At 38.5% G+C, this 15,865-nt stretch overlaps 1 protein-coding gene across 3 annotated transcripts in view; it reads right to left on the bottom strand.

The window, feature by feature from the left end:
- Positions 1-15,865, bottom strand: part of AGFG1 (ArfGAP with FG repeats 1) — an 88,918-nt gene that overhangs the window by 7,571 nt on the left and 65,482 nt on the right. For 2 of the 3 annotated variants that reach the window (XM_007966500.3, XM_007966504.3), the window contains 2 exons: positions 1,816-1,974; positions 167-258 (listed from right to left, as the gene is read on the bottom strand). In XM_007966500.3, coding sequence (XP_007964691.1) covers positions 167-258; positions 1,816-1,974 — 251 coding nt within the window. The remainder of the gene's footprint in view (positions 1-166; positions 259-1,815; positions 1,975-15,865) is intronic. The other variant, XM_007966501.3, reaches the window with a different exon arrangement.

Raw genomic sequence — 15,865 nt, 5'->3', positions numbered from 1 at the left:
GCCAGGATGGTCTCGATCTCCTGACCTTGTGATCTGCCCGCCTCGGCCTCCCAAAGTGCTACGATTACAGGCGTAAGCCACCATGCCCGGCCTTACAGCCTGCTATTCCTAATTTGAAAATAAGATTTAACAACTTATAAAGTACGTAATTTTAAGTTTTGCTTACCATAAAAGGATTACTAGATACTCCAGCAGCTGCAACTTGACCAAAAGGGGTTACCACTGGCTTTGTTTGTCCAAATGCTGCAAAACCTGCACCTTGTTAAAACAGAACCACCAATTATAACCTACATCTTCAAGAGACAATCTGATGCTTATAAAGTCTCGTAATAATTTTCAGAGAAATTCCTACCAGAGCAGCAAAAATAAAATGTCAAAGTTAAGTTGTTAGGCCTCAAGCTCTTTCAGATACCAAACACAAACTTACTGTAGCATGTCTTAAAATAACTTTTTTCTTTTTTTTGAGACAGGATCTCACTCTACTACCCAGGCCAGAGTCCAGTGGCACGATCATGGCTCACTGCAGCCTCAACCTCCAGGGCTCAGGTGATCCTTCCACCTCAGTCTCTTGAGTAGCTGGAACTACAGGCACATGCCACAATGCCCAGCTAATTTTTGTATTTTTTGTAGAGACAGGGTTTCACTATGTTGTCCAGGCTGGTCTCAATCTCCCGAACTCAAGTGATACACCTGTCTTGGCCTCTCAAAGTGGTGGGATTACAGACGTGAGCCACCACACTCGCCAACAGAACTTTCATTCAGCTCTTTCATTCTAACTTGTCTTAATAACTAAAATTTATAGGATTTTGTTACTAGATGAGCTTGTGACTATTTGGGACAGGCCATGCAGACAACACAATGATTTCTATGTAAACATCACAGTATTTGTAGGAAATATTTTTATTACTTATGGCTCTTCCACAGTCCATATTTCAGAACTTTTTTTTTTTTTTGAGACGGAGTTTTGCTCTTTTTGCTCAGGATGGAGTGCAATGGCGGTCTCAGCTCACCACAACCTCCGCCTCCCAGGTTCAAGTGATTCTCCTGCCTCTTGAATAGCTGGGATTACAGGTATGCACCATCACGCCCGGCTAATTTTGTATTTTTAGTAGAGACGGGGTTTCTCTATGTTGGTCAGGCTAGTCTCGAATTCCCGAGCTCAGATCTGCCTGCCTCGGCCTCCCAAAGTGCTGGGATTACAGGCGTAAGCCACCACGTGTGGCCCATATTTCAGATTTTTAAACAACCACTTACTTAAAAAAAAAAAAGAAAACATGTAGTTGTGATTCAAGAATCTTCAAATCTATGCACTTCAAACTTGAGCAAATGACAGAAATAGGTAAAAATGGTTGAGCTAATCTTGTCTCTTCCTAAAATCAAATAACAAACTCTAACTACAGTATAGTTAAATTAGAAAAATTAGAAAAGCAGTCTATTTCACACACAAAGGTACACATTTCTGTGAAGAAAGGAAAAAAAAAACCCCAGCATTCTAGGTCTATAAATTCTCCTTTTAAAATCAAGAGGCTTGTAAGACAAATTCATCAGAAAAAGACAATAGAAATTCTGAGAATGACAGCATACTCTTTACAGAGTGACTGATTTCCCATAAATTGTAACCTGCTCACAAAAACTTATAAAATCACTTATCTTTCTGAGGTTCAAATCACCAAAAGCTTTTATTTTTGTGTAGTAAAACTCAGTAGATAATAGTATAGTATTCTTTAGAAATGTCTTTCTGCCCAAGCACACAACATTATGATATAAAAAGGATACATAAAATGAACTTACAGCTCGCCAAATGTTAGATCTTACCATTGGGCTGTTGAGAAAAAGCTGTCTGTTGAGGGAAAGCTGCTTGGGCTGGAAAGGCAGGCTGCTGGAAGCTGCCACTAAAGCTGGTGGGAAGACTGTAGGGAGCAGGAGTGCCGAATCCCGTGGGCATGCTCATGGATGCAGTGCCAAAGGTTGCCGCTGACAGAAGAGAAGGGCTGATCAGTTACATACAACAGGACATATTCAGTTTCTCACAACATTGTAAAAAAGACATCATTCACCTTGAAAAATACTAAGATGTACATTAAAGGCAGGGTTAATTCCAAAATTCCAACAAAGTTAACGAGTTTTAGCGCTACAGTTTAACATAACCCTGTAGAAATTTTATTCTTCTAAAACACAATGACCAGAATGAAACTAACTACCAAAGCTGTTGTTTGAAATCCCAAGAAAATTTCTCAAATTATAAATTCAAGTCTAAACAGTAGTCTGTTTTTTAAAGATTATGCAATTAATATGTAAACTAGTATACATTTTTGTTCTTAGTTTTGTTTTGCTATATGCAGTAAAATAACAGCCAAAATTTTATTTACTGAAGTATCTGCCATAAAGTAATATGTGTTCCTGGAAAAAAATTTTAAAACCACTGAAAAACAGTTCACTACAAAGAACAGGACTTATAGGACAAACAGAGTTAGTTAGAGGCAGACCACTCAGAACCTATGCAGCTTTGTAACTACAGCCAGAGAAGGAGAGATATTCTCTTAACAACACTAACGCAATTAAAAGGACATGTTCTTATTAAATCAATTCCATATATATATATACAGACACACACGGATTCCCACCCACTTCTGGAAGGTAAATGAAGACAGCTTTCGAAGACTGAAGGAAGGTTAGAGCAACTGAGCTATCAAAATTAGTGTGAAATCCACAAAGATTAGAAATGAAATAAGCATTCTTAGAAAGAATGCAGAATAAATGGCCATAGTGTTCAATGCTACTGTATTCTTCCTTGGCTTGCCATGCCTAGCTGGTATTACTTGGTGGACAGAGTATTATCACGTTGGGGGAAATGTGTGTGAACACCTGCTAGATATGTGGAATGCTGCCACCATTTCCCTACTTACTATTCACTAACAGTATGTTATTTATTACTAATGAATATTAAAAACAGAACCTCCAACTATGTGTTCTAGGAAGGGTCTCAGTAAAATAAGAGCCAATAATGTTGCTTTAAATATAGACTACCAGTAATTACATAATGAAATATTCTAAGGATGATACAATGAAAATACCATGAAAATTCACTAAATTTCCTGATTTTAAAAATTTACCAATTTGTTCATTGGTTTAAGGCACAGAAATTAAACACTAAAAAATGTTACACAGAATGTCTTTCATTTTTAAAAAGCTGAAAATCAAGTTACAGATGTTACCCAAAGTAATCCCTGTAGTTGTAATGTTTGTAACAATGCAATTCTGCTCAATGAACCTAATTAGAATACTAAAAAACTACTTTTTTATTATTGATGCGAAAAAAAGGAAAAACAGGCCATTGGGAAGCAGGTGAATTAAATAATAATAAGCAGACTGCAAGGGTAATGGGAGGGCTTCATAACAGACAACAATGCACTGACATAACTTTGACAAATCACTTTAAGAGAGCACTAAAAAGCAAAACTTGGATACAGTTAAGCAAAACCAAACTCCATGGAATAATGCAGTAAAATGGTTTGGTATATCAAAAAGGCATCACTCAAAATACCATGAATTCAAACTCAAGAAAAAGAATCAAAACGGCTATTAACATTCTAATATGACCACGTAGGTAAGCAGTAATGCTTTTCAGCATTTACACATAAATCACTAAAAAAATTTCCATGTAATTTTAAATACAATGTAATCCCAATGCCACACATCCATGCCCACTCTATTTTAAAACATGGAAAAAAAACTTAATTCCACATGCAGGGATCCAGAACACTAGCAGAAGCTTCCACAAGCAGGTAGACAAATTGCCACACAAATCTAGATATTAATTGTGGCCACCTACCAAAATGAGCGTGAGGAAACACTTGAGAATGCATTGCTCCAGAAAGGCCTTATGGAAAGCCATAAAGAGACCAACGTCAATTAATTTATGGATAACTATTGTTAAAATAAAAGTATATTTGTTTCATTAAGAAGTTGTAAAATTCGAGCGTACTGTTGCTAAGGGGGTAGCATAATACATACAAAAATACATTCACAAAATAAGCCTTTTAATTTCAACTATATTCACGACACTGTAATATTTATACTGTTTGAAATAAAGGGGAGATTAGAATAATAAATAACAAATTAAGAAATAGTGATTAAATTAATTTTTTAAACAAATAAGCATCAACTTTTTCATAATCACTAAAAAACACTTTGTAGGCATCATAAGCTACATCTAAATACGCTATTCATAGCATCACATGACACTATCCAGCATCTACATTTAGGATCAAAACCAAGTCTTGGGGAAGAGCGCATAAACAATGCTAGATTGTTTTATTTACAAATCAGCACATTAACTAGAAATACACAAATAACTCAAATGAACTAATTAAGTATTACAAGGGAAAAATTACTAAATATTCTAGTTCAAGAGAAAGGTAAGCGGTATTTACAGGTTAAAATACAACGGCTAAATAGGAGAGAGAGAAAAAAAGAAAAATGCATCTTGTACAGATCTTACTCACCTGGTATGTTGAGAACAGATAGGTTACATACAAATTAATACAAAGTAAACTTAAATTGTTAAATAATATCATCTTTTGTTTAATAATCTGAAGTAAGATTGTACCTAAAATGTATTTCCATTGATTTAAAATTAGAATACTTTTTAAATTGGCATAAGAACAATTAAAAAATCGAATGGTTCTGAGTTGTGGTTCTGTCATTTTCTGGTTGCATGATGTTACTTTATTTTATAAGCTTCAGTTTCCTCATTTGCAAATGAGGTGGAGGAATAGAGATAATAGTATCTATACTTCACAAAGCTGCTGTGAATAAATGTAGCGACAAATTAAAGTGCCTTGCAATAAATACTCAATGAATGTAACTTTCTTGCTAACTTAAAGTGTCACTGTATTCCAAATACAAAAAAAGGTTAACTGAGGGAGAAGGACCTGTGAAAGATAAATGTGGCCTTTATATTTATCTACTTTCTTTTTTTTCTTTTTGAGACGGAGTCTCGTTCTGTCGCCCAGACTGGAGTGCAGTGGGGCAATCTCAGCTCACTGCAAGCTCCACCTCCTAGGTTCACGCCATTCTCCTGCCTCAGCCTCCCGAGTACCTGGGACTACAGGTGCCCGACACCACGCCCGGCTACTTTTTTTGTATTTTTAGTAGAGACAGGGTTTCACCGTGTTAGCCAGGATGGTCTCGATCTCCTGACCTCAGGATCCGCCTGCCTCGGCCTCCCAAAGTGCTGGGATTACAGGCGTGAGCCACTGCGCCAGGTCTTATCTACTTTCTTAAAGCACTTTATAGGCTTGCAGCAGTACTGCATTAAATGACATTAAATTGTGTTTATTCCAGCATTTCTCATATGTGTTTAGACACAGAACACTTGTCCATAGAATTTTGCTAACAATGTTACAGGAGACATGTTTCACAAAATGCACTGGCAAAAACTGACTTTTAGCCAACAGTGACTGTTAACCAGTATTAATCACTATACCTCAGCCTGCAACAAAGATGCCCCGCCAAGCTCTGGTCCTGAACTGCTCTAAACTTTTTTTAGACTTTTTACAGCTTTCTGAAATATAATTCACATACTACACACAACTCATTCACTTAAAGTATAGAATTCAATGTTTCTTTAAATATATTCACAGACTTGTACAACCACCATCACAATCTAATTTTAGAATATTTTCATGCCCCTCAAAAGAAACATGATACCTATCAGCTGTCACTTCCCATGCTGCCCCACCACTAAAACCCAGCCCTTGTCAATCATTGATCTACTTTTTCTTTCCAATTCTGGACATTTCAGACAAATGGCACCACAAATATGTGGCCTTTTGTGACGAGTTTCTTTTGCTCAGCAGAATGTTTTCAAGGTCCATCCATATTGTAGCATCTATCAATGCTTCATCACTTTTTATTATCAAATACTTTGTCATAGTAAGACTACTCAACATTTGGCTTCATCAGCTGACGGGCACTTGGGTTGCTTCTACTTCTTAGCAATGATAAATATTGATGCTAAGAACATTTGTGTACAAATTTTTGTGCAGATATATGTTTTCATTTCTCTCTGGTATATTCCTAATAGTGGCACTCTGCTAGGTTATATGGTGACTCCATGATGACCATTTTGAGGAACTGCCAAAATGTTTTCCAAGGGGTTGTACCATTTTATATTCCCACAAGCAATATATGAGGTTTCCATTTTCTCTACCTCCTTACACTGTTCATCGTTGTCTTTTCTTTTATTGACTATTTCTATGTCTTCTTAGGGAAATATCTATTCAAATATTTTGCTCACTTTTTAATTGGGTTGTCTTTTTATTTTTATTATTTAGCTGTTACGAGTTCTTTATATATTCTGAATACAAGTCCTTTATCAGATGTAGGATTTACAAATATTTCCTCCAGACTGCTATCAAGTTTAATATTTCTATTGTGTTTTTAAAACTTTCCTGTCTTTCTTGTTTTAATTACCAAATTGGTAATTTTCATTTCCAGTTCCTTTTTAAAATGCTAATTGTAGATTATTAAATATTAGAGATGTCCAAATATTAAGAGTAAACTGAGAGGATGAGAGCACAGGGAGAGCAAATCAGCAGCAATTCTATAAACAAAATATGTCCTTCACAGCCCCAGGTAACTTTCTACTTACGGTTTTTTCTTTGCTTTTGCTCAGCTACCTCCAACCCTTTTTTGTATTAATCCTCACTTCCAGAGTATGCTAGGCAAGTGAAGTGAGCCTTCTAAGTATTCAGATACAAAGAATAGTACATAATATTAATTGGTATGTTTCATCAATGTGAAACTAAAGTATAAATATGGAGGCAACTGTACTGGAACAAAAATAGTGTTGGTTCAGAAGCATTCTGGGTATTAATATCAGATCAGCCATTACGAAATTATGAAACTTTAAGGCAAATTCATTAATCTTAGCAAATCGGTTTCCACCTAGGTAATAAAACAAAGATATGAGGGCCAGACGCCATCCAACAAGCTCTGCATTTCAGTAAGTACCTTTCCTTGGGGAAAAAAATCTTTGAAACCATTCATTCATTAAAATAAATGCTAGGAAATAATAACTATTCATTCAGTGACAAAGGAGAGACCTAAGAGTTATAAAAATTTCCCACTATTTAAAAATTATTTTACCTCTATTAATTAGATTTAAGGGCTCTGGGGGGAAAAAACTAAATATCATAGAATCGGAAAATTAAGCCATAACAGGCTAATCTCCTAATGAGAGTTACTATGTAATATTACAGTTTTGTAAAAAGCTGAAGCCCCAGAAGGGAGTTCCAAGATGGCCGAATAGGAACAGCTCCAGTCAATGGCTCCCAGTTTGAGCGACTCAGAAGAAGGGTGATTTCTGCATTTCCAACTGAGGTACTGGGCTCATCTCATTGGCACTGGTTGGACAGTGAGTGCAGCCCACAGACTGAGCTGAAGCAGGGCAGGGCATCCCCTTACCCGGGAAGCGCAAGGGGTCAGGGAATTCCCTTTCCTAGCCAAGGGAAGTTGTGACAGATGGTACCTGGAAAATCGGGACACTCCTGCCCTAATACTGCGCTTTTCCAATGGTCTTTGCAAACGGCACACCAGAAGATTATATCCCACGCCTGGCTCGGCAAGTCCCACGCCCATGGAGCCTTGCTCACTACTAGCACAGCAGTCCTAGATGGAACTGGGAGGCGGCAGCCAGGAAGCTTGAACTGGGTGGAGCCCACCGCAGCTCAACAAGGCCTGCCTGCCTCTATAGACTCCACCTCTGAGGACAGGGCATAGCTGAACAAAACGCAGCAGAAACTTCTGTAGACCTAAACGTCTCTGTCTGACAGCTTTGAAGAGAGCAGTGGTTCTCCCAGCATGGAGTTTGAGATCTGAGAATGGACAAACTGCCTCCTCAAGTGGGTCCCTGATCCCCTAGTAGCCTAACTGGGAGACACCTCCCAGTAGGGGCCGACTGACACCTCATACAGCCTGGTGCCCCTCTGAGACAAAGCTTCCAGAGGAAGGATCAGGCAGCAATATTTACTATTTTGCAATATTTGCTATTCTGCAGCCTCTGCTAGTGATACGGAAGCAAACAGGGTCTGGAGTAGACCTCCAGCAAACTCCAACAGACCTGCAGCTGTGGGTCCTGACTGTTAGAACGAAAAATAACAAACAGAAAGGCACAGCATCGACATCAACAAAAAGGACATCCACACCAAAACCCCATCCATAGGTCACCATCATCAAAGACCAAAGGTAGATAAAACCACAAAGATGGGGAGAAACCAGAGCAGAAAAGCTGGAAATTCTAAAAACCAGAGTGCCTCTTCTCCTCCAAAGCATCACATCTCCTCGCCAGCAATGGAACAAAGCAGGATGGAAAATGACTTTGACGAGCTGACTGAAGTAGGCTTCAGAAGATCGGTAATAACAAACTTCTCCGAGCTAAAGGAGGATGTTTGAACCCATCACAAGGAAGCTAAAAACCTTGAAAAAAGATTAGACGAATGGCAAACCAGAATAAACAGCACAGGGAAGATCTTAAATGACCTGATGGAGCTGAAAACCATAGCACGAGAACTACATGACGCATGCACAAGCTTCAGTAGCTGATTCAATCAAGTGGAAGAAAGGGTATCAGCGACTGAAGATCAAATGAATGAAATGAAGCGAGAGGAGAAGTTTAGAGAAAAAAGAGTAAAAAGAAACAAAGCCTCCAAGAAATACAGGACTATGTGAAAAGACCAAAACTACATCTGATTGGTATACCTGAAAGTGACAGGGAGAATGGAACCAAGCTGGAAAACACTCTTCAGGATAGTATCCAGGAGAACTTCCACAACTAGCAAGGCAGGCCAACATTCAAATTTAAGAAATACAGAGAATGCCACAAAGATAATCCTCAAGAAGAGCAATGCCAAGATACATAATTGTCAGATTTACCAAGCTTGAAATGAAGGAAAAAATGTTAAGGGCACCCAGAGAGAAAGGTTGGGCTACCCACAAAGGGAAGCCCATTAGACTAACAGCGGATCTCTCAGTAGAAACTCTACAAGCCAGAAGAGGGTGGGGGGCCGATATTCAACATTCTTAAAGAAAAGAATTTTCAAACCACAATTTCATATCCATCCAAACTAAGCTTCATAAGTGAAGGAGAAATAAAATCCTTTACAGACAAGCAAATGCTGAGAGATTTTGTCACCACCAGGCCTGCCTTACAAGAGGTCCTGAAGGAAGCACTAAACATGGAAAGGAACAACCGGTACCAGTCACTGCAAAAACATGTCAAATTGTAAAGACCATCGATGCTAGGAAGAAACTGCATCAACTAACGAGCAAAATAACAGGATCAAATTCACACGTAAGAATATTAACCTTAAATGTAAATGGGCTAAATGCCCTAATTAAAAGACACAGACTGACTTTGGGAGGCTGAGGTGGGCAGATCATGAGGTCAGGAGATCGACACCATCCTAGCTAACACGGTGAAACCCCGTCTCTACTAAAAATACAAAAAAATTAGCTGGGCATGGTGGTGGGCGCCTGTAGTCCCAGTTACTCGGGAGGCCGAGGCGGGAGAATGGTGTGAACCCAGGAGGCGGAGCCTGCAGTGAGCCAAGATCACGCCACAGCACTCCAGCCTGGGTGACAAAGTGAAACTCTGTCTCCAAAAAAAAAAAAAAAAAAAACACACACACAGACTGGCAAATTGGATAGAGTCAAGACCCATCAGTGTGCTGTATTCAGGAGACCCATCTCACATACAGAGACATACACAGGCTCAAAATAAAGGGATGGAGACAGATCTACTAAGCAAATGGAAAACAAAAAAAAAGCAGGGGTTCAATCCTAGACTCTGATAAAACAGACTTTAAACCAACAAAGATCAAAAGAGACAAAGAAGGCCATTACATAATGGTAAAGGGATCAATTCAACAAGAAGAGCTAACAATCCTAAATATATATGCACCCAATACAAAAGCACCCAGATTCAAAAAGCAAGCCCTTAGAGACCCACAAAGAGACTTAGACTCCCACACAATAATGATGGGTGACTTTAACACCCCACTGTCAACATTAGACAGATCAATGAGACAGGATATCGACAGAAAGGTAACAAGGATATCCAGGACTTGAACTCAGCTCTGCACCAAGAGGACCTAACAGACATCTACAGAACTCTCCACCCCAAATCAACAGAATATACATTCCTCTTAGCACCACAATGCACTTACTCCAAAACTGACCACACAATTGGAAGTAAATCACTCCTCAGCAAATGTAAAAGAACAGAAATTGTAACAAACTGTCTCTCAGACCACAGTGCAATCAAATTAAAACTCAGGATTAAGAAACTCACTCAAACCAAACAACTACATGGAAACTGAACAACCTGCTCCTGAATGACTACTGGGTACATAACGAAATGAAGGCAGAAATAAAGATGTTCTTTGAAACCAATGAGAACAAAGACGCAACATACCAGAATCTCTGGGACATATTTAAAGCAGTGTGTAGAGGGAAATTTATAGCACTAAATGCCCATAAGAGAAAGCAGGAAAGATCTAAAGTTGACACCCTAACATCACAATTAAAAGAACTAGAGAAGCAAGAGCAAACACATTCAAAAGCTAGCAGAAGGCAAGAAATAACTTAGATCACAGCAGAACTGAAGGAGATAGAGACACAAAAAAACCCTTCAAAAAAAATCAATGAATCCAGGAGCTGGTTTTTTGAAAAGATCAACAAAACTGATAGACTGCTAGGCAAGACTAATAAAGAGGAAAAGAGAAAAGAATCAAACAGACACAATAAAAAATGATAAAGGGGATCTCACCACTGATCCCACAGAAATATAAACTACCATCAGAGAATACTAACACCTCTACGCAAATAAACTAGAAAACCTGGAAGAAATGGATAAATTCCTGGACATATACACTCTCCCAAGACTAAACCAGGAAGAAGTTGAATCCCTGAACAGACCAATAACAAGCTCTGAAACTGATAATTAATAGCCTACCAACCAAAAAAAAGTTCAGGACCAGACAGATTCACAGCCAAATTCTACCAGAGGTACAAAGAGGAGCTGATACCATTCCTTCTGAAACTATTCCAATCAAAAGAAAAAGAGGGAATCCTCCCTAACTCATTTTATGAGGCCAGCATCACCCTGGTACCAAAGCCTGGCAGAGACACAACATAAAAAGAGAATTTCAGACCAATATCCTTGATGAACATCGATGCAAACGTCCTCAATAAAACACTGGCAAACCGAATCCAGCAGCACATCAAGAAGCTTATCCACCACGATCAATTTGGTTTCAACCCTGGAATGCAAGGCTGGTTCAACATACACAAATCAATAAATGTAATCCAGCATATAAACAGAAACAAAGGCAAAAACCACACGATTATCTCAATAGATGCAGAAAAGGCCTTTGACAAAATTCAACAGCTCTTCATGCTAAAAACTCTCAATAAACTAGGTATTCACGTAATGTAGCTCAAAATAATGAGAGCTATTTATGACAAACCCACAGCCAATATCATACTGAATGGACAAAAACTGGAAGCATTCCCTTTGAAAACTGGCATAAGACAGGGACGCCCTCACTCACCACTCCTATTCAACATAGTGTTGAAAGTTCTGGCCAGGGCAACCAGGCAGGAGAAAGAAAGAAAGGCTATTCAATTAGGAAAAGAGGAAGTCAAATTGTCCCTGTTTGCAGATGACATGACTGTATATTTAGAAAACCCCATCGTCTCAGCCCAAAGCCTCAGGATACAAAATCAATGTGCAAAAGTCACAAACATTCCTATACACCAATAGTAGACAGAGAGCCAAATCATGAGTGAACTCCCATTCACAACTGCTTCAAAGAGAATAAAATACCTAGGAATCCAACTTACAAAGGATGTGAAGGACCTCTTCAAGGAGAACTACAAACCATTGCTCAATGAAATAAAAGAGGACACAAACAAATAGAAGAACATTCCATGCTCATGGATAGGAAGAATCAATATCATGAAAATGGCCATACTGCCCAAGGTAATTTACAGATTGAATGCCATCCCCGTCAAGCTACCAATGACTTTCTTCACAGAACTGGTAAAAACTACTTTAAAGTTCATACGGAAACAAAAAAGAGCCCGCATTGCCAAGACAATCCTAAGCAAAAAGAACAAAGCTGGAGGCATCACGCTACCTGACTTTAAACTATACTACAAGGCTACAGTAACCAAAACAGCATGGTGCTGGTACCAAAACAGAACAGAGCCCTTAGAAATAATACCACACATCTACAACCATCTGATCTTTGACAAATCTGACAAAAACAAGAAACGGGAAAAGGATTCCCTATTTAATAAATGGTGCTGGGAAAACTGGCTAGCCATAAGTAGAAAGCTGAAACTGGATCCCTTCCTTATACCTTGTATAAAAATTAATTCAAGATGGATTAAAGACTTAAATGTTAGACCTAAAACCATAAAAACCCTAGAAGAAAACCTAGGCAATAACATTCAGGACGTAGGAATGGGCAAGGACTTCATGACTAAAACACCAAATGCAATGGCCACGAAAGCCAAAATAGACAGATGGGATCTAATTAAACTAAAGAGCTTCTGCACAGCAAAAGAAACTACCATCAGAGTGAACAGGCAACCTACAGAATGGGAGAAAATTTCTTCAATCTACTCATCTGACAACGGGCTAATATCCAGAATCTACAAGGAACTTAAACAAATTCACAAGAAAAAAATCAAACAACCCTATCAAAAAGTGGGCAAAGGATATGAACAGACAGACACTTCTCAAAAGACAACATTTATTGCAGCCAACAGACACATGAAAAAATGCTCATTATCACCAGCCATCAGAGAAATGCAAATCAAAACTACAATGAGATACCATCTCACACCACTTAGAATGGCGATTATCAAAAAGTCAGGAAACAGTGCTGGAGAGAATGTGGAGAAATAGGAACACTTTTACACTGTTGGTGGGAATGTAAACTAGTTCAACCACTGTGGAAGACGGTGTGGCAATTTCTCAAGGATCTAGAACTAGAAATACCATTTGACCCAGCAATCCCATTACTGGGTATATACCCACAGGATTATAAATCATGCTACTATAAAGACACATGCACACATATGTTTATTGCAGCACTATTCCCAATAGCAAAGACTTGGAACCAACCCAAATGTCTATCAATGATAGACTGGATTAAGAAAATGCGGTACACATAAACCATGGAATACTATGCAGCCATAAAAAAGGATGAGTTCATGTCCTTTGTAGGCACATGGATGAAGCTGGAAACCATCACTCTGAGCAAATTATTGCAAGGACAGAAAACCAAACACCGCATGTTCTGACTCATAGGTGGGAACTGAAAAATGAGAACACTTGGATACATGGTCGGGAACATCACACACTGGGGCCTGTCTTGGGGTGCGGTGTAGGGGGAGAGGATAGCATTAGGAGACATACCTAATGTAAATGAGGAGTTAATAATGGGTGCAGCACATCAACATGGCACATGTATACGTATGTAACATAACTGCATGTTGTGCACATGTACCCTAGAACTTAAAGTATGAAAAAAAAAAAAGCTAAAGCCCCAAAGTTTTATAAATCCAGAAAAAATGATTATTTAAACGTCATTTTAAGAATGATCCAGGTGCGGTGGCTGATGTCTGTAATCCCAGCACTTTGGGAGGCCGAGGCAGGCAGATCATTTGAGGCCAGGAGTTCAAGACCAGTCTGGTCAACGTGGCGAAACCCCATCTCTACTAAAAATACAAAAATTAGCCGAGTGTGGTGGCACACGCCTGTAATCCCAGCTACTCAGGAGGCTGAGGCATGAGAATTGCTTGAACCCGGGACGTAGAGGTTGCAGTGAGCAAAGATTAAGCCACTGCACTCCAGTCTGGGTGACAGAGTGAGGATCTGTCTAAAACAAACAAACAAAAAAGAAATACATAGATAAACCTTTCCAAATTTCACATAGAACTATTATGCAGTAAGGTATGCGATAAGGGTACCTCCTTTCTTTTTTTGTTTTGAGAGGGTGAAGTGTGGTGGCGCAAACACAGCTCAGTGTAGCTTCAAACTCCTAGTCCAGGTAATCCTCCCACCTCAGCCTCCTGAGTAGCTAGGACTCCAGGTGTCTGCCACCATGTATTTTTGGTAGAAACGGGATTCACCATGTTGCCCAGGCTGCTCTCAAACTCCTGGGCTTCGAGCAACCCACCTACCTCGGCATCCCAAAGTGCTAGGATCAAAGGGTACCTCAAAATACAATTTCACAGTGTTAACATATTTGTTTTTTCTTTTTTAAAAACAAAGTCTCGCTCTGTCGCCCAGGCTGGAGTCCAATGGTACCATCTCAGTTCACTGCAACCTCCACTTTCCTGGTTCAAGCGATTCTCCTGCCTCAGCCTCCCGAGTAGCTGGGACTAGAGGCATGTACCACCGTACCTGCCTAATTTTTGCATTTTTAGTAGAGACAGGGTCTTAACGTGTTGGCCAGGCTGGTCTCAAACTCCTGGCCACCGCTTTGGCCTCCCGAAGTGCTGGGACTACAGGCATGAGGCACTGTGCCCGGCCAGTGTTAAAATATTTGAAGGTAACAAAAAGTTCTTAAATAATATTAATTTTGATGGTATAAAACACTGGAAATTCTTAAGCATAGTGTACTTGTCAAAGTATTGTTTATATTTCAGTTTCAATAGAAACATATGCAGTTAATGCTTATGATTTGGTCAATTCAATAATAATCTAATAAAGTGACCAATGTGATAAATTCAAAATGACTTATAATGGAAAAAATGTATTACCTTGAAATAAACATTTGTGGACACTGTAGTTTTACCTTTCTAATAAATTTTTGTTAGTTAATACTAAAATTATATTATCTGAACATACATTGTACATTTTATATTATTTTATATCCTATGTAGAGCTTCAACTTTTACAAAACTTTCATACTCTAAATAAAACAAGCAAAAAAAGGCCCTTAACTCTAATGACAGAACCAACTCAGAGGTCTAGTCATGAAAGGAAAATATTAGGTCTGATTTACTGAGCATATGCTGTAATGTGAAGACCGTACAGGGTAAATGTGCATGATCTAATTTTACAACAAACCTGCCAGCAAGAGAATACTGTTCACCTTCTATAGAGAGGGACAACATGAAGGCTCAAAGAAGTTAGGTCAACACGATTAGGCTCAGCCAAAGCATAATTTGAGTTTCTATTCATCAGTTCTTAAATGAAGTTATAATATCTATAAATATCTCAATAGCATCTTGTGAACAACTTTATCACAATAAATGTTTGAACATTCCCCTATCATTCTTACCCCATTCAGTAAAAGAACAAAATTCAAAAGGCTTTCTTATGGTCAACCAGAAGTAACTATAAATCAGAATTCGAACACGAGTTTGGCTGGCTGTACTCAAAATATGTCCAATTGACTTTTCTGGGCCTGTTCCCTCAGCTGTCAGACAATTAAAATATTTATTTGATGACAGCTGAGTGGATTAAATGAGGCAATGTACAAAAACCCATTGTATCATGAAACATTTTACAAACTCAGTCCACAAAATGAAAACAGTATGCTAAGAAACAGAAACACTGCACATATCACACACCTAATGAAGAAATTGTACAAATGGAAATTTAAAACAATCATTCATTAGGTACGCTTGAATTAAAACAAACTATTTTTTAAAGTTAAATTTTGTGTGAAATTCAAATACTTATCAAATATCTATTATGTTAGTTACCAACAAAGTAAAGACATTTATGTGAAAAGAAAATAGTTACAGCTCAAACTTCTAATACTGTGATTCTTAATCT

The sequence above is a fragment of the Chlorocebus sabaeus genome, chromosome 10 (genome assembly GCF_047675955.1).
Source record: "Chlorocebus sabaeus isolate Y175 chromosome 10, mChlSab1.0.hap1, whole genome shotgun sequence".
Classification (NCBI taxonomy): Eukaryota; Metazoa; Chordata; class Mammalia; order Primates; family Cercopithecidae; genus Chlorocebus; species Chlorocebus sabaeus.
The sequence above is the reverse complement of the archived record's forward strand: the minus strand, read 5'-3'. Positions and strand labels throughout refer to the sequence as shown.